Source organism: Mytilus edulis, chromosome 3 (genome assembly GCF_963676685.1).
Source record: "Mytilus edulis chromosome 3, xbMytEdul2.2, whole genome shotgun sequence".
Classification (NCBI taxonomy): Eukaryota; Metazoa; Mollusca; class Bivalvia; order Mytilida; family Mytilidae; genus Mytilus; species Mytilus edulis.
The window spans coordinates 22,670,949-22,690,474 of NC_092346.1; the positions used below are offsets into that span (position 1 = coordinate 22,670,949).

General features: G+C 32.6%; 1 protein-coding gene across 1 annotated transcript in view; it reads right to left on the minus strand.

Annotated features, from left to right (window-relative positions):
* Positions 1-275: 275 nt before the first annotated feature.
* Positions 276-19,526, minus strand: part of LOC139514221 (acetyl-coenzyme A synthetase 2-like, mitochondrial) — a 94,804-nt gene continuing 75,553 nt past the window's right edge. The window contains exons 12-14 of the mRNA XM_071303072.1: positions 6,529-6,592; positions 3,973-4,094; positions 276-1,941 (exon numbers count right to left, since the gene is read on the minus strand). Coding sequence (XP_071159173.1) covers positions 1,756-1,941; positions 3,973-4,094; positions 6,529-6,592 — 372 coding nt within the window. The 3' untranslated portion in view covers positions 276-1,755. The remainder of the gene's footprint in view (positions 1,942-3,972; positions 4,095-6,528; positions 6,593-19,526) is intronic.

The window sequence follows — 19,526 nt, forward strand, 5'->3', positions numbered from 1 at the left end:
TTAGGCAAAACATGAGAAAAATGGTAAAATTTCTAATGTAAAGCCAATAAATCCTATCAGTAGTTGTCTGACGGTTGTGATGTACTAGTATATGGACAATCGGTTGAGCTCAAAATAATAGACAAAACTTGATTTTTACACCTATGTTCTATTATAAGTCATGTTGGCCATCTTGGTTTCCAAGTGGGTTTTTTGGGGGGACCAGGTATAATAAAAACGAGAGACATTCAATCAAAACAACAATTATAAGAACATCTAAAATAAAAACAAATAAACTGCATAATTATATACTTATGCTACATTTTAATACAAGTATTATTTATTTTGAAGATCTTCAATAATAATTTATATGCTAAATAGTTTCTCTTATATCAAAAATGTACACATTTTTTTTGATGAATTAAACTAGATTTAAGGTTGAAATCACCAGTCACCAAGCACCAAAGGAGTAGGTTCAGTAAGACCCCTTTTTGGCCCCAAAATATAGCAGTTTTACAAAATTGTTAAAATGTAAACCTTTAGTTATTTATTGGACAGTAGAATGCTTCTGCTACATAAATATGGGCTGTTTTTGACAATACAATGCACATATATCCAGTACTAGCACCATTAAGTCATGCTAAATTACTGAAATCCTCATAATTCTAGCATTTTAGTTAAATTTTAGACGGTTTTCGTGTAAAACGAAAGTGGCCGCATTCGTGTTCATCCTTAATATTGAAATATAAGTTGTATTTTATGATAATACATAACATATATAAAGGTTGAGGATGAACACCGATGCGGCCACTTTCATTTTTACCAAAAACCATCTGAAAAGTGACATTTTTCGGCATATTAGGGAGATTTTTCATATTTGAGCTTGAATCGGATTGTTTTTAATGACTAAATCTGTTAAAATCTTTCACATAAACTAATTAATTCAAATAAAATAGACACTTAAGTGTTTAAAAAGTGGTCAAAATCTTTCGTCAGATGAACCTGAAATTTGAGGCCAAAATCGGTCCTTACCGGACCTACTCCTTTAAAAGACTATGTAAACTTTATACGAAAACATTTGACTAGAGATTACAACACATGAACAATATATTAGTATATAAGATTTAGTTTTTAATCATATTTTGAAATCAATTCAGGTAACGTTCTACATAAAAGTAAATTCACTTTTAAAATCTTGTGAGCCAAGGCTCTGTGTTGAAGGTCGTACCTTGACCTATAATGGTTTACTTTTACCAATTGTTATTTGGATGAGAGTTGTCTCATTGGCACTCATACTACACTTTCCTACATCTATTAGCACTTTTAATTTCTTTAGTATATATTTAAACATCGATCTAGAAAATGAGACAATGGATTTGCCTATAAAAAAATTCATTGAAATTTTAGCACAGAAACCATTTCACAAAATTTCTGATTGTTTAATATAAACTTAATTCAACTGCAAGTTTGACACCTGGAATCAAATCTGAAATGCATATCATAACTAAATATCAATTTTCTTTGCAGTGATGTTTTTGAATTTTGTAATTTTTTAACAAAACTTATAGTTTTTGTGACAATATTTTTTCAAATTTCAACAACATTCTAGTCTCTGGGATAATTAATAGTTATAATATATATATTTTAGATTTTAGAACTTATCTTATAGATATCAATAATTTAAAACCTTGAAAATAAGTTCCTCAATACCAAATAAAAATCTGTACAAATTAAAATTACATATACTGTAAAACATGTATAAAATACTTTAACTTGTTAGAAAGGCAGTTCATATTCAGCTTCTATGAACTTTTCGCCATGTCTTTTGACAATTGCTTCTACTATTGATGGATCAAATAATGTTGAAACGTCACCTAGTTCATTAGGTTTGTTGGCAGCAATTTTGCGTAAAATTCTTCTCATAATCTTTCCTGATCTGGTCTTTGGTAGTCCAGGTGAGAACTGAAATTTGTAAAATTTAAATGAAGAATGGAATGAAAAGAGAAGTCATACGTTGTATTGAATTAAGGTAAAAAGACTTAAATTGTATTGGCTTAAAAAAAATCATGCATATCTATTTCCCACCAACCTAAAATAAGGTGCATTTTCAAAGGAGTAGGGGCAATAAGGCCCTTATGTGGCCCAAAAATCACTGCAAATTTAAAAGTTTTCATACTTATTCTTTAATAACTGAAAACTTGAATAAGGTACAAGATATTAAAAATAACAAATCAAATTTGACATTGAACAAGTAACTATGGGAACAAATCATGACATAATTTGCATATTTTGAAAAATTTCATGATTTTCCTTGTTTTTCATCAAATTTTTAAGTACAGTTTAGATTGAAAAAGTATGTGAGCACCCAAGAAACAACTTTATATTTGGTGAGATTGTGTCAATAGTTATAATAAAGCTTCTGTAAATTATTTTGTTGTTTCTTGGCTGCGCATGATGTTTCCACAACGGAAATAAAGATAGAAAACTGCATAAATTCTGTATTTTTCATCGTTTTTGTGAAAACAGTACATATTATGACGTAATTGTGACGTCATCAGATAAAAATCTTTATGTTTTTTATTTATATTTCTTGACCCTATGCATCTCTTAGCTTTATGTGTCAATTTGAAATTGGTATCAAACCTTTTATTTTATTGGGCCAAAACCAGAGTTAATATTACCAATAATTGATAAGTTTCAGGTCGACGTGTTCAAACAGAAAGGTTTTGAATGCAGAGAAAACTGCATGCATCTTATAATCAGCATGACTTTGTCAGATGACAATACCAATACTAACAAGAATGTGTCCATAGTACACGGATGCCCCACTCACACTATCATTTTCTATGTTCAGTGGACCGTGAAATTGGGGTCAAAACTTTAATTTGGAATCAAAATTAGAAAAATCATATCATAGGGAACATGTGTACTAAGTTTCAAGTTGATGTAACTTTAACTTCATCAAAAACTACCTTGACCAAAAATTTTAACCTGAACGTCGCACTATCATTTTCTATGTTCAGTGGACCATGAAATTGGGGTAAAAACTATAATTTGGCATTAAAATTAGAAATATCATATCATGATATTGGACTTCAACTTCTTCAAAAACTACCTTGACCAAAAACTTTAACCTGAAGCGAACGGACGCACAGACGGACGAACAGACGCACAGACGAATGGAGGCACAGACCAGAAAACATAATGCCCCTCTACTATCGTAGGTGGGGCATAAAAATCCAGGTTAAAATAAGGCTTCCACATAATAAGATACTTTAATTCAGTCACTGACCCGCGATATCGTGGGTGTGTTCTAGTCTTCTAATATTAAATCTTAAAGAAATTACCAGTCTGTATTAAAGGTGTTTCTTACTAGACAAGATAAGTGAAATCGTTCATACTGACTCGATCAAAGCTTTTTTGGTATCATCGGTGTATGATCAATCATATTCATTAATGATTAAAAAATGTTGTGTTTAAATGTTTTTATGCCCCACCTACGATAGTAGAGGGGCATTATGTTTTCTGGTCTGTGCGTCCGTTCGTCCTTCCGTTCGTTCGTCCGTCTGTCCCGCTTCAGGTTAAAGTTTTTGGTCAAGGTAGTTTTTGATGAAGCTGAAGTCCAATCAACTTGAAACTTAGTACATATGTTTCTTATGATATGATCTTTCTAATTTTAAAGACAAATTAAACTTTTGACCCCAATTTCACGGCCCACTGAACATAGAAAATGAAAGTGCAAGTTTCAGGTTAAAGTTTTTGGTCAAGGTAGTTTTTGATGAAGTCCAATCAACTTGAAACTAAGTACACATGTTCCCTATGATATAATCTTTCTAATTTTAATGCCTAATTATATTTTTAACCCATTTTCACGGTCTATTGAACATGGAAAATGATAGTGCGTGTGGGGCATTCGTGTACTTTGGACACATTCTTGTTTAATCATATTTTTAAAGAATCTTCCTTCAACTTTCTGTTCAGAGATAAACATACCAATATTTTATCTGGTTGAGCAAAGCCGGTAATCTTTGTTTTAACCATTTTCCTGAGTTCTTCTTCAAGTTCCTCTTCATTATGTTTACCGTCTTCCATTAACACTACGTAGGCATATATTCCTTTAAGAATATAATGTATAAAGTAAAAATCCAATAGTACAATGCTTAAGTGAATAACGGATACACAACTAAAGTGTGTGTACAACACATATGTCAAGGCTACATTCTAATAATAAAAAGTCAGTAAATCAGATTTGAACAAACATGATCTGTTACTCCATTTTACACACTTACTAGGTTTGTATTGACATAAGCAATTGACGGGTGCCATATGTGGACCAGGATCTGGTACCATTCTAACACACCTGAGATCATTCCCTATTTTGAGTGGGGTTCGTGTCTCTAGTTTTCTATGTTTTGTTTTAGTGTACTGATTGTCTTTTTGTCTTTTTCTTGTTTTGCCATGGCGTTGTCAGTTTATTTTCGAATTATTTATAGTTTGAATGTTCCATTGGTGTTTTCCCTTCTCTTTTACAGTTACTTAAAAAGTCAGCTGCACCTCTGCATGCATTGTACACAAAATAACGTTTAACTTTTAAAAACTTTATTCTATGAAAGAGGTCAATCGAAATGAATTTTCTTTGTAAGTAATCATTATACAATGTAACAAGTATTAGCACAATTTATGTTGACATTACGAAAAAGTCTTTAGACAACTATTAATTTCTAAATGCAAAGAACAGATATGAGTTTGCCTCTTAGTCGTAAGTTTGTGATAACACAAAATATTTTTAATAAACAATTGAGCCAAGGTTTTGGTGATCAGTAAAACTGGTCTATCGGCTTTTGTATGCTAATTTAAAATTTATCGTACAAAATTTTAAAATTTTGCCCAATATCCAAAATAGTAATACAAGTTTAGAACCCCCAACAATGAAAGACTTTTTTTTTTAATAAATATATAAATTGTTATATATAATAATTTACACATCCTGTTTGGTGTGTATCTCCTGCAATATCAGTGCTTGTAACTGTTATATTTAAATCAGAAATTATGAATGGCAAAATGAATTTTTTTTTAGGGATAAAAAAAACCAAAAAACGATTTGTTTGCTCATCAATCTGAGTATTAATATATCAACTTATCTGTGTAAACATCAGACGTGTACGTGTAGCCCTTTGTAGTCCATCATACATATTTCACTAAACCTCTTCACTTTGTACTCTATTTGGCCATTTAAACATTTTTTTTATTCCAGAGTCACTGATGAGTCTTTTTTAGAAGAAACATGTGTCTGGCATAAATATAATAAAATTTTTATCCTGGTATCTCTGATGAGTTTATTTGCAACCACTGGGTCGATGACACTGCTGGTGGAGATTTATTTCCCCGAGGGTATCACCAGCTCAGTAGTCAGCACGTCTGTGTTGACTTGAGTTATCATTGGTATGTTCATAATTATAAATTAACTGTTAACAAAACTTTGAATTTTTGAAAAACTAAGGCTTTTCTATCTCAGGAATATAGATTACCTTAGCTGTATTTTGCAAAACTTTTAGGAATTTTTGGTCCTAAATGCTCTTCAACTTTGTACTCTATTTGGCCTTTTAAACATTTTTTAATTCGAGCGTCACTGATGAGTCTTTTTTAGACGAAACACGCGTCTGGTATAAATATAACATTTTGATCCTGGTATCTATGATGAGTTTATCCGTAAAGAAGTACTTTTATTTATGGGGTACCCATTTTCGTGGCTTTCGTGGATTGCTTTACCAAAGGTATCAGGATTATAATTTAATATGCAAAGACGCGTATTTCGTCTACATAAGACTCATCTGTGACACTCAGATCAAAATAGTTATAAAGCCAAAGAAGTACAAAGTTGAAGAGCATTGAGGAACCAAAATTTAAAAAAAGTTGTGTCAAATACAACTTAGGTAATCAGTATTCCTGGATTAAGAAAATTCTTAGTTTTTCGCAAAATTCAAAGTTTTGTAACTAACAGGAAATTTATAAAAATGACCAAATAATTGATATTCATGTCAACACTGAAGTGCTACAAAATCTTCGAATTTTCAGAAACTAAAATCCCTGAGTGTAACAACCCATTTGACAAAACAAACTGCATTTTTAGGCATTTTATGAATCATTGAAAATGAGGACAAGGACAATCGACAGAAACATGGGACAAAAAAGTTATTTGCATACAAGCTATAGATCAAGGTCTGCATCCTTCTCAAAAATAAAGCTTTAAACAAATAGTATATGTGTTATACGACAGCACATATATATATACGTTTCTTTCTACTTTAATGAGTCGAAGTTCAACTATAATTATTATATTTCTATCCATAAATACAGAAACTGTTAGCAGGTATATTTAATTACAAATCCTCTGAAAACTTTTTTTATTTTTCCACTTCAGTTATACTAGTATACGAAAAATTGAGCATAGATGATGATAGTTCTGTTTTTTTTTAGTCCACTATTCTCTTATTCGGAGTCATAATATTGATGATTAAGATTAAAATGATAAAATTAAAATCAAATTACCTTCGCCCTTTATTTCATGAGGAAATCCTACAACTGCTGACTCTGCAATTTCTGGATGATCATCCTACAATTTAAATTAGAGAATTCTTAAATATTCGGATTTATTTGAATACATACGATTATGATACATATATTTTTGAAATTCATGATCAACAATTTATAAAAACACTATGAATAACACTGTTACTACGCAGTATATAAATAAACTCATCATAGATACCAGGACTAAATTTTGTATATACGCCAGACGATTCATCAGTGCGGAATAGAGAACATGTAGATTTTGTTCTCACTGATGTTCCAAAATAGTTATCACAGACTTTTAAAGATGAACAAGAATGTGTCCATAGTACACGGATGCCCCACTCGCATAATCATTTTCTATGTTCAGTGGACTGTGAAATTGGGGTCAAAAGTCTAATTTGGCAATTAAATTAGAAAGATCATATCATAAGGAACATGTGTACTAAGTTTGAAGTTGATTGGACTTCAACTTCATCAAAAACTACCTTGATCAAAAACTGTAACCTGAAACTTGCACTATCCTTTTCTATGTTCAGTGGACCGTGAAATTGGGGTCAAAAGTCTAATTTGGCAATTAAATTAGAAAGATCATACCATAGGGAACATGTGTACTAAGTTTGAAGTTGATTGGACTTCAACTTCATCAAAAACTACCTTGACCAAAAACTTTAACCTGAAACTTGCACTATCATTTTCTATGTTCAGTGGACCGTGAAATTGGGGTCAAAAGTCTAATTTGGCAATTAAATTAGAAAGATCATATCATAGGGAACATGTTTACTAAGTTTGAAGTTGATTGGACTTCAACTTAATCAAAAACAACCTTGACCAAAAACTTTAACCTGAACGAACGAACGAACGGACGGACGGACGGACGGACAGACCAGAAAATGCCCCCCTACTATCGTAGGTGGGGCATAAAAATTCTGATCACAAATGTTAGAAGACATTATTTAATTTGATTGAAAACATTCCTCAAATATAGGATTTGAACTCAATATACAAATTGACAAATTGGGATAAAATAAAATTAAAAATTCCATCAAGGAGAAGAATCGTTACCATGAGTTGTATATAATTTGTTATGCCGGCTTAAATCTGTAGTTAAGATTAATGATATATATAATCATGATTCTAAAAATGTGTAAATAAGGGAATGTAGTTGGTCGTGACAATTTATAATCAAAGTACTGAAGTACTGAACATCGGATGACCGCAGGTTCTTGTGGATGGTCAAAAGCACATGTCACAGAAACAGAGCACATCTCTATACCTGAAACTTGGGTTAATTTACAGAGATATTTTTTTCTGATACAAGTTCGTGCTTGGATGATGAATAAATGACAGGAAATTCAACCTCACCGTAATAACTATTATATTGTAGTGCAAGAAATCAGTGTACCTTGGACTATTATACTTGTATAATAATAGTCGTAGAGAATACACTGGTTTGTTGTTATATATATTATTAATATTACGATTGCATGTATGTACCGATTATCAGGTTGTCTGCATGTTGATATCGTAAAATATCAGCTGCATGACATAATATTAAGCTTTTTGTCGAGTAAGTGCAGCGAACGAGATCAAAAAGCCTTCATATTATGTCGAGCAGCTGATATTTTACAATATTAATATGCCGATAACCTGATAATCGATTTATCGGGCTGCATTTGCGTCTTTTGGAAGTATTGTCTTAGTTTCACCAGCAACCGGAAGTTGACTTAATAAGTTCGGGTCAAACTTATCAACGTCGTTAAAACATTATGACGTCGCTGATATGTCCGGGTCAAAGTTATTAAGGCCAGGTCAACGTATTTGACGTCACAAAGCCGTGATATGGAGTTTTATTAAGAGCTGAGCAGATTGATATAGACAGTTGGACGACCGATAAATATCATTTTCATCTATTTTTATATATGATAATTCTATTCTACTATTATTATAGTGCAGTGCGAGTGCATGGTGGACACTCTTCTGTAAAAAAATCAAAGCCTTAAAGGCTGTAAAAGCAATTGCTGCCATGTTAATGTTTTGGGACACTTTTATTTTTCATCTACATATATAAGAATTAAACCTGACAGGACATGGTTGTCTAGTAAAAAGCAAGAAGGTTTTGACTTTATATCAATAAAAGACTTAAGCAGGAAATCATTTTTATTATGTTTTATATTTCACAAGGAGACAACAAGTTTACCAGGCTAAAGTTGGGGGTAATTATGGATTATCCCCTGGTAGTGTTTGTAACTGGGCAATAATTACTTTTATTTATTTAATTTTAACAATTTTCATAATTAATTTAAATTAACCATTCAGTTAAAACATTTCACCTTTCGACGCTAATGTTGAAAAATGGGACAGAAATAAAATAACTTACAAGACATAAACATGTAAAAAATAAATATATATTTCAGCTTACTAAAAATATTTTCATAGTGTTACTTTGACATCATTTCTTAAATCTAAGTCCCACACATAATTGTTCATTTGATATGTGTCATCCTCATGCGGTACGAGAAGTTTTCATGTCGCTAAATATTCTTCTTGTCGCTTAATTTATTCTTCTTGTCCGTTCTTGACGCTTCTTGTCGCTAAAAGTTCTTCTTGTCGTTATTAGAGAGACCGCTATTTTTAGATTACAGGTGGTCATTTACACTACACGTATAACCTGTGTAGTGATTTTTATTTTACGATAAATTTATGAATGAACGATAATTTTATGAATGAACAAGAGCACCTGACCTCTTTCTGAAACACCAATTAAACATATAAAATCGTATTAATTAAGATATAATTCAGTCAAATTTTCACCACTAAATCAACAACTGACATGATTCCATATTTTGTTGAAACATCGTACAACCGGAGAACAGAAATCGCAGGTATGAAAATGCACTTTTTTCACTGGTGTTGAAAACCCAAAACTAATTTGACTAGAATTTATTAATGACGGAAATTTAAGCGATAACAATACATCGGAGTGACCTCAAGGCCATCCTCTGTAAAAATCTATAATTTCAACTTTTATCTATTTATACAACTTTTAGCCATGATCACAAATAAGAGAAATTTGAGTGAATAGTTCCCTTTAATAGTTATTACAAATTAAACAATTCCTGATCTCGAAATCATTTTTCTTTTCAGAGGTCTTAAATCTTTTTTCAATATTATGACTTTTCTAACTGGGTCTTGATGCATAGTACGTGACCATAAAGTGATCGACTCTGAAAGAACCTTATGCTTTTCATGTGATTAGACTTCTTCGTTGTTGGCAAAGTGCATTTCATTTAGACAAAAATTGCAAATTAAAACAAGAATGTGTCCCCAGTACACGGATGCCTCACTCCCACTATCATTTTCTATGTTCAGTAGACCGTGAAATTGGTGTCAGAACTATAATTTTGCATTAAAATTAGAAAGATCATATCATAAAGAACATATATACTAAGTTTCAGGTTGATTGGACTTCAACTTCATCAAAAACTACCTCAACCAAAAACTTTAACCTGAAGTTGGACAGACAAACAAACAAACAGATGGACGAACGGACAGACGGACGAACGGTACGACAGACGACAGTACGATAGACGAACGGACGGACGAATGGACGCACAGACCAGAAAACATAATGCCCCTCTACTATCGTAGGTGGGGCATAAAAATTCAAATTTTTTTTACAGTGTAGTGTACCACTTTTTGGAAAATTGTATCAACACTATATATATATATATAGTAAAGTATATCTGCTCAAACTTAAAATATGGATAATTTAATGTCAAGAAGGTCTGAAATTCATTTTGACAGCTTCAGACATACAATTTTTTTTTTACCTTTTCATGATATTCATAATGGACCAAATCACTACTTTACCTAAAAATTTATGTATCAATTTTTTTAAAAATTTAATTTCATACCCCTAATTTATTATGGATAAAATATAAATAAATAAATTTGGAAGCTGTATGAGAAAAAAATGCAAGTTAAACACTGTCCACACTATGGACTCTATTTGTAGATAAAAGAAAATCAAAGGACAATAACTGTGTCCCCTAACCTATGGTAATAGGATAGAAAGACTTGACCAATTTTAGTTAAAATTGACATAAACTAAGATTAGGAAATTATTACAGCTTAATTTCATGACAATAGAATATTCATTGGAGATGGACTATATGGTCATTATCATATTTACACTTCGGGCGTTTATTTTTTTACGCTTAAATCAAACAATTTTAACTATCAAGATTAAAGCCAACAAAATTAAATATTGCAAAAAAATACTTTTTAAATGCCTTTTTATATATAATGTAGCATTTATGTAAAGCAGCTGAATACTCATTCAATGTATCAGATAAATACACTTGTCATAGATACCAGGATTAAATTTAGCATTTACTCTAGATGCACGTTTCGTCTACACAAGACTCATTAGTGACGCTAGAATCCAAAACAGTGAACAACCGTAACAAAGAAATACATATAACATGGATTAAAAAGCAATAGGGAATTGAAATTTGTTACAGTTTGGTCAATTCTATCCTCAAGTAACATCATACAAGAAGTCTGGTTCTTTTTCTTCAGTGAAATCAAAAACAAACAAAAAAAAGGTTTTTCACCTTCCATTTTGGTTTTTAAACTAGAGGCTCTAAAGAGCATGTGTTGCTCACCTTGGTCTATGTGCAAGCAGTATATTAAACAAAGGACACAAATTATAGACGAGAATAGAATTCATAATAAAACTGTGTTTTGGTGATGATGATGTGTTTGTCAATCTTATTTTACTGGACATTCTTGCTGTTTACAATTTTCTCTATCTATAAATGAACTTGACTCAGAAGTTTCAAAACAAAACATTTTATAATTAAAATAATTTCAAAGTTTACAAACATAAAGATAATTTAATAAAAATTGTTTAAAATTTTGCTATAAAGATCAATAACTCCTTAAGGGGTCAATTGGCCATTATGGTAAAGTTGACTTATTTGTAGATCTAACTTTGCTATTCATAATTGCTGTTTACAGTTTATCTCTATATAAAGATAATATTGAAGGTAATAACCAAAAACTGCAAAATTTTCTTCAAATTCTGGGGCAGCAACCCAACAACAGGTTGCCTGATTTGTCTAAAAATTTCAGGGCAGTTAGATCGTGACTTAATGAACAATTTTACTACCAAAAACTGCATTTTACCCCTATGTTCTTTTTTTAGCCATGTTGGCCATCTTGGTTTGTGGGCAGGGTCATCGGACACATTTTTTAAAACTAGATACCCTAATGACGATTGTGGCCAAGTTTGGTTAATTCTGTCTAAGTAGTTTCAGAGGGGAAGATTTTTTAAAAAGAAAACTAAAATTTTTAGAAAAATGGTTAAAAATTGACTATCAAAGGCAATAACTCCTTAAGGGGTCAACTAACAATTTTGGTCATGATGACTTATTTGTAGATCTTACTTTGCTGAACATTATTGCTGTTTACAGTTTATCTCTATCTATAATATTATTCAAAATAATAACCAACTAGAGGCCCTAAAGACCCTGTGCAATCACCTGTATTTACTGATGCTTTGGAAATCATGTAAAATAAGGTTAAAATCATAATTTATAGTATAAGATATCATTAGATACTATATTAATATCCAAGATAATAGAAAACCAGATGCTCCACAGGGCGTAGCTTTATACGACCGCAGAGGTTGAACCCTGAACGGTTGGGGCAAGTATGGACACAACATTCAAGCTGGATTCAGCTCTAAATTTGGATTGTGATTAAATCGTTGACACAGCATAGGTTTCTGACACAGAATGAATGTGTTCTAATGAACTTAAAATTTTTGTTTTCTCTTAGAGCAATTCACTATGCTGTTGAATATTAATCCTCTCAAAATAATGTTTGAAGAAATTTTCTCTTTTATTTATGAAATTTCAAATGAGAAAAATTGAACCCAATTTTTTTAATCACATCCCCCTTTCCCTTATTCCAAAACTAATCTCAATTAAAATTTCTAATGGAGTTTGCAACAATAACTACTCATTTAAATACATCATAAAATATTAAGATGTAAAAAAACTGCTTGTTATCACTGAATGGTAAAGATTATTTTAATTTATCAGTTGGTAGTAAAAAGTGAATATACATTGTATATTGTATATAACAAAGATTTCAGTTGATTCTGGACTAACAAAGATAACTCCAATTAAAAAAAAATCTTGCTATTGCACAATATTTTGCAATTAGATATTTCTTGCTTACTATTCTGGACAAAGAAAGATAACTCTAATTAAAAAAAAAATTGCTATTTCACAATATTGTGCAGTTAGATATTTCTTGCCATTGCGCAATACTGTGCAATTGAAAAGACTTGCTATTGCACAATACTTAATATAATAATTTTAGAACCTGATTTGGACCAACTTGAAAACTGGGCCCATAATAAAAAATCTAAGTACATTTTTGGATTCAGCATATCAAAGAACCCCAAGATTTCAATTTTTGTTAAAATCAGACTAAGTTTAATTTTGGACCCTTTGGACTTTAGTGTAGACCAATTTGAAAACAGGACCAAAAATGAAGAATCTACATACAGTTAGATTTGGTATATCAAAGAACCCCATTTATTCAATTTTTGATGAAATCAAACAAAGTTTAATTTTGGACCCCGATTTGGACCAACTTGAAAACTGGGCCAATAATCAAGAATCTAAGTACATTTTTAGATTCAGCATATCAAAGAACCTAACTGATTCATTTTTTGTCAAAATCAAACTAAGTTTAATTTTGGACCCTTTGGACCTTAATGTAGACCAATTTGAAAACGGGACAAAAAGTTAAGAATCTACATACACAGTCATGACAGTTAGATTCGGCATATCAAAGAACCCCAATTATTCAATTTTGATGAAATCAAACAAAGTTTAATTTTGGACCCTTTGGGCCCATTATTCTGTTGGGACCAAAACTCCCAAAATCAATACCAACCTTCCTTTTATGGTCATAAATCTTGTGTTTAAATTTCATAGATTTCTATTTACTTATACTAACGTAATGGTGCGAAAACCAAGAAAAATGCTTATTTGGGTCCCTTTTTGGCCCCTAATTCCTAAACTGTTGGAACCTAAACTCTCAAAATCAATACCAACCTTCCTTTTGTAGTCATTAACATTGTGTATAAATTTCATTGATTTCTATTTACTTAAACTAAAGTTATTGTGCAAAAACCAAGAATAATGCTTATTTGGGCCCTTTTTTGGCCCCTAATTCCTAAACTATTGAAACCAAAACTCCCAAAATCAATCCCAACCGTTCTTTTGTGGTCATAAACCTTGTGTCAAAATTTCATAGATTTCTATTAACTTAAACTAAAGTTATAGTGCGAAAACCAAGAAAATGCTTATTTGGGCCCTTTTTGGCCCCTAATTCCTAAAATATTGGGACCAAAACTCCCAAAATCAATACCAACCTTCCTTTTGTGGTCACAAACCTTGTGTTAAAATTTCATAGATTTCCATTCACTTTTACTAAAGTTAGAGTGCGAAAACTAAAAGTATTCGGACGACGACGACGACGCAGACGACGACGCCGAAGTGATAGCAATATACGACGAAAATTTTTTCAAATTTTGCGGTCGTATAAAAACTGCAAAATTTCCCTAAAATTGCTAACTCAGGGACAGCAACCCCAACAATTGATTGTCGGATTTGTCTGAAAATTTCAGGGCAGATATATCTAAATCTGATGAACATTTTTGCCACCAGTCTGATTTGCTCTAAATGCTACAGTTTCAGAGATATAAACCAATCAAAGAGCAGATTGCTCTGAGGGATACGATTGCCGGTTGTTTCATTGACACATGTATACATGTAGCTGGATAATATTATTTTCAAAACTAATTCAACTGCACATGTAAAATATTTACAAAATAGCCAATCCCGGATAAAAGTGTATGAACAATGTAATTAGGCCTATTTTGTTTTATTTTTGTACTATCAATTCCAAGTTTACTTTCCACAGCAGTCACTGAGACTCAGAGTGAGAGAAGGTAGTTCACTTCGTATCTTATCACCTTTTTTCCTACGTTAATTCCAGGAGGAACCCCATTCCTAACTCTTTAAATATTTAATTTGGGTCAGTGATCATGACTCCTTTCCGTACACATTTATCGGTTTAAATTGCGATAGTTTTTAATATAATACGACGTCTATTGACAGAACGAACTAATACTCGACGTGTTCTTTCAGAATTCACAGAAGTTACATCTTGAAGGGAGACAACTCGACACGATAATATGGAAGACTCCATTTCGCCTGAAGGAGTGTTCTACGATAAGGAATACATTTATTTTAATTTAAATGACGCATATGATTTAAAATTATGCAACAACAATAACCCTCAATAGCAGACATACATAGAAAAGATCCCATGAGTTGTAAATTAATTAATTGAGTGGGGAATCCAGAGCAACCATTCAATCTAAAACCCCTTGAAGTCAAGAAAACATATAATTTCCAAAACAAACCCTGGAGCAAGAACGTATATTAATGTTTATTAAACGACCTAGATGGTTCTCTATTTCTTTATGGAATTACAATCTCAAATACCAGTTTCATAACGGTAACATATAAGAAAAACTCCACTTCAGTTCTTATATGACAGACATAGATTTATCGGAATTCAGAGAACTCTCGCACTTTATCAAAACTGGGAATTCCCTCTGACGTGTTTCTAAATTTATAAATACACTAAATATAAATACTGCTTAATTCTGATTTTCCGTGTTGTTAAAAACACGCATATAAGTCAATGGAATTATCAAACATGAAGATTATGAAAAGAACCTTATAGGAAAGTTGTTTAAGTTCAATCCCTTTGTTTGTTTTTACCTTTTAAAGCAAGACAATCATAAGAATCTGAGATGTTCCTTAATGTTTAGAATAAAACGATTGACGTGAGGGCAATGCTCTGAGCCACCGGTATAAGTCTACAGATTGCTTGAAAGCAATCGTATCCCAAAAACTGCATTTTATGTACTATTTTTAGCCATGTCTGCCATCTTGGTTCGTGGGCAGGGTCATCACACACATTTTTTTAAGCTAGATACTCTTATGATGATTGTGGACAAGTTTGGTTACATTTTGTTTTAGTAGTTTCAAAGAAGATTTTTGTAAAAAATGACAAAAATTTAAGAAAAATTGGTAAAATTGACTATAAAGGGCAATAACTCCTGAAGTGGTCAACTGACCATTTTGGTCATTTGACTTATTAGTCGATCTTACTTTGCTGAACATTATTGCTGTTTACAGTTTATCTCTATCTATAACAATATTCAGGATAATAACCAACCAGGTGTACAGATTTATACGATCGCAGAAGTTCAACCCTAGACAGTTGGGGCAAGTATGGACGCATTCAAGCTTGATACAGCTCTGAATTTGGATTGCAATCAAAATTTTGACATAACATGAGTTTCTGACACAAAACATCTTACAAATCTATTGCGCAAAGATTTCTTCTTTTAACTTTTCAAAAATTTAATAGAATTTTAGAAATTTGAGAACTAAAAACATTGAAAACAACTACCCCCCCCCCCTTTTTTTTGGCAATTAGTCCAAAACCTGACATTTCTTTAAACATAATATACAAGTAGTGTAAGGGAGGTAGATCCGAACATACCCAACATTGTATGTTAAATTTTTAGAATTACCTCCCTTACACTGCTTTTAAATTGTCTTAATTGTCCATTGACCAGAAATACCTAGTTTTCCCCCTTTTTTGCCCCTAATTCCAAAACATTTTGAGCCATACCCCCCCAGTCAATACTATGGTTTAATTTCAGAGAGATTCATACACTTAAACACAAGTTTGAAAACTACAAAAATGATTATTTTGGGCCCTCGTTTTGGTCCCTAATTCCTAAACTATTTTGACCATAACCCCAAAAAGCAATCCCAACCTTCCTTTAGTTGTATTGAACCTTCTTGTAAAAAATTATAGAGATCCATACACTTAAACACAAGTTATTGTCTGTAAACTAGAAATACTTCTTTTTGGCTCTTTTTTGGCCCCTTATTCCTACATATTCAGAAAAATTAACCCCAAACTGATTCCCAGCCTTCCCTGTGTTATATAGAAATTTTTGGTACAATGTCAGAGAGATCCATACAGTTACACACACGTTATTGTCTTGAAACTAGAAAAATGCTTGTTTTTGGCCCCTTTTTGGCCCTTACTTCCTAGACTGTTAACCCCTTAAAATATATCACAACCTTCTACTTATGGTATTAAACATTGTGGTACAATATCAGAACAATTGAAATCTTAATACACAACTTTTTGTCCTGAAACTAGATAAATGCTGTTTTGGCCCCTTTGGACTACTTATTCCTAAACCTTTGGGACCATAACCCCGAAACCATCATTCCCAAGCTTCCTTTTGTGGTATAAACATTATGTTAAAATTTTAATGATTTCTTTTCACTTATTCAAAAGTTATTATCCGGAAACAATCAGTCTTCGGACGACGCTGATGACGATGACGCAGACGACGACGACGTGATACCAATATACCACCAAAATTTTTGTGGTCATATAAAAACGGCAAAATTTCCTTAAAATTACCAATTAAGGGGTAGCAACCCAACAACTGGTTGACAGATTCATCAGAAAATTTCAGGGCAGATAGATGTTTACTTGATTAACAATTTTAACCCATTTCAAATCCTTGTCAGATTTGCTCTAAATGCTTTGGTTTCAGAGTTATAAGCCAAAATCTATATTCTACCCCTATGTTCTATTTTTAGCCATGGCGCCCATCTTGGTTGGCTGGCCAGGTCAACAGACACATGTTGTCCTGAACATTATTGTTGTTTACAGTTTATCTCTATCTATAATAATATTCAAGATAATAACCAACAAGAGGCTGTCACAACGACAGCAAACCGGATTTATTAATATTTATTTGTGTCCTGGCAATATCACAAGAACCATTACTGATGAATGGTGAAAGTGAAAATCGTCAATATCAAATTTGACCTCCATTTTGTCATCAGTATCAACATCTTAAAATTTGAAAAGCTTAGATTGAATGGTTCATGAGTAAATGCAACAACGTGAATGAAAACGCCATTTCACAATCTTTCAAGAACCATAACTCCTGAACGGTAAAAGTCAAAATCGTCATTATTAAACTTGACCTCTAATTTGCCATCAGTAACAACATATAAAAATTTCAAAAGCTTTGGTTGAATGGTTCATGAGAAAATGCACGGACACGACTGGAAACACCATTTTTCAATCTTTCAAGAACCATAACTCCTGAACGGTAAAAGTCAAAATCATCATTATTGAACTTGACCTCTATTTTGTCATCAGTAACAACATATTAAAATTTGGGAAGCTTTGGTAAAACAGTTCATGCGTAAATGCACGAACACGACTGGAAACACCATTTTTCAATCTTTCAAGAACCATAACTCCTGAACGGTAAAAGTCAAAATCGTCATTATTAAACTTGACCTCCATTTTGTCATCAGTAACAACATATTAAAATTTGGGAAGCTTAGGTAGAACAGTTCATGCGTAAATGCACGGACACCACTGGAAACTCCATTTTTCAATCTTTCAAGAACCATAACTCCTGAACGGTAAAAGTCAAAATCGCCATTATTGGACTTGATCTCCATTTTGTCATCAGTAACAACATATTAAAATTTGGAAAGCTTAGGTAGAACAGTTCATGCGTAAATGCAGGGACACTACTGGAAACTCCATTTTTCAATCTTTCAAGAACCATAACTCCTGAACGGTAAAAGTCAAAATCGCCATTATTGAACTTGACCTTCATTTAGTTGTCAGTAACAACATATTAAAATTTTAAAAGCTTTGGTTGAACGGTTCATGAGTTAATGCACGGACAACATTTGATTCCCGCCCGCCCGACCGACCGACTGCCCGCCCGATCGACCGCCCGCCCGACCGCCGCCCGCCCGCCGTACATCCCCAAATCAATAACCGACATTTTTGTCACAAAAATCCGGTTAAAAACTGCAAAATTTCTTTAAAATTACCAATTCAGGGGCAGCAACCCAACAACAGGTTATTGGATTTGTCTGAAAATTTGTGGGCAGATAGATCTTAATCTAATTAACAATTTAACTAACTGCCCGTTTTGCTCTAAATGCTTTAGTTTCAGTGAGAAAAACCAAAAACGGCAAAATTTCCTGAAAATTACCAATTTAGAAGCATCAACCAAACAAAGGTTTCAGAGCAGACAGATCTTGACCTGATAAACAAATTTACCCCCCATGTCAGATTTGCTCTAAATGGTTTGGTTTCAGAGATATAAGCCAAAATCTACATTTTCCCCCCATGTTTTATTTTTAGCCATGACGGCCATCTTGATTAGTTGGCCGGGTCACAGGACACATTTTTTAAACTAGATACCACAATGACGATTGTGGCCAAGTTTGATTCAATGAGAGCCTTGGTGTAGTGGTTAGTGCATCGAACTACTAACACAAAGGTTCCTGGTTCGATTCCCGTCTGGGATGAAAATTTCAGGAACTGAATTTTCGGCTCTCCCTTGACACCATTTGCGAGTATGGTCTTGAGGAAACAATGATAGTCCGTCGGAAGAGGACGATAAATGGCTGACCCGTGTTAAGAGAGAGCCATATCTCTTGCTGGTTAAAGACACCCTTGTAGATTTCGAAAAAGAGCAGGCTAATGCCGCTACAAGGCAGCACTCGCACCCGCAAAGTGGAAAGGGATTAATATAAGTTGCAAAACTTGTTTCCAAATCCACTATAAATAGATGTTTAAACTAAATTAAATTTGGCCCAGTAGTTTCAGAGGAGAAGACTTTTGTAAAAGTTTACGGACGAAGGACGACGACGGATGCCAAGTGATGAGAAAAGCTCACTTGACCTTTCAGGTCAGGTGAGCTAAAAAATCTAACAATAATCATTAAATTGGTACGTACA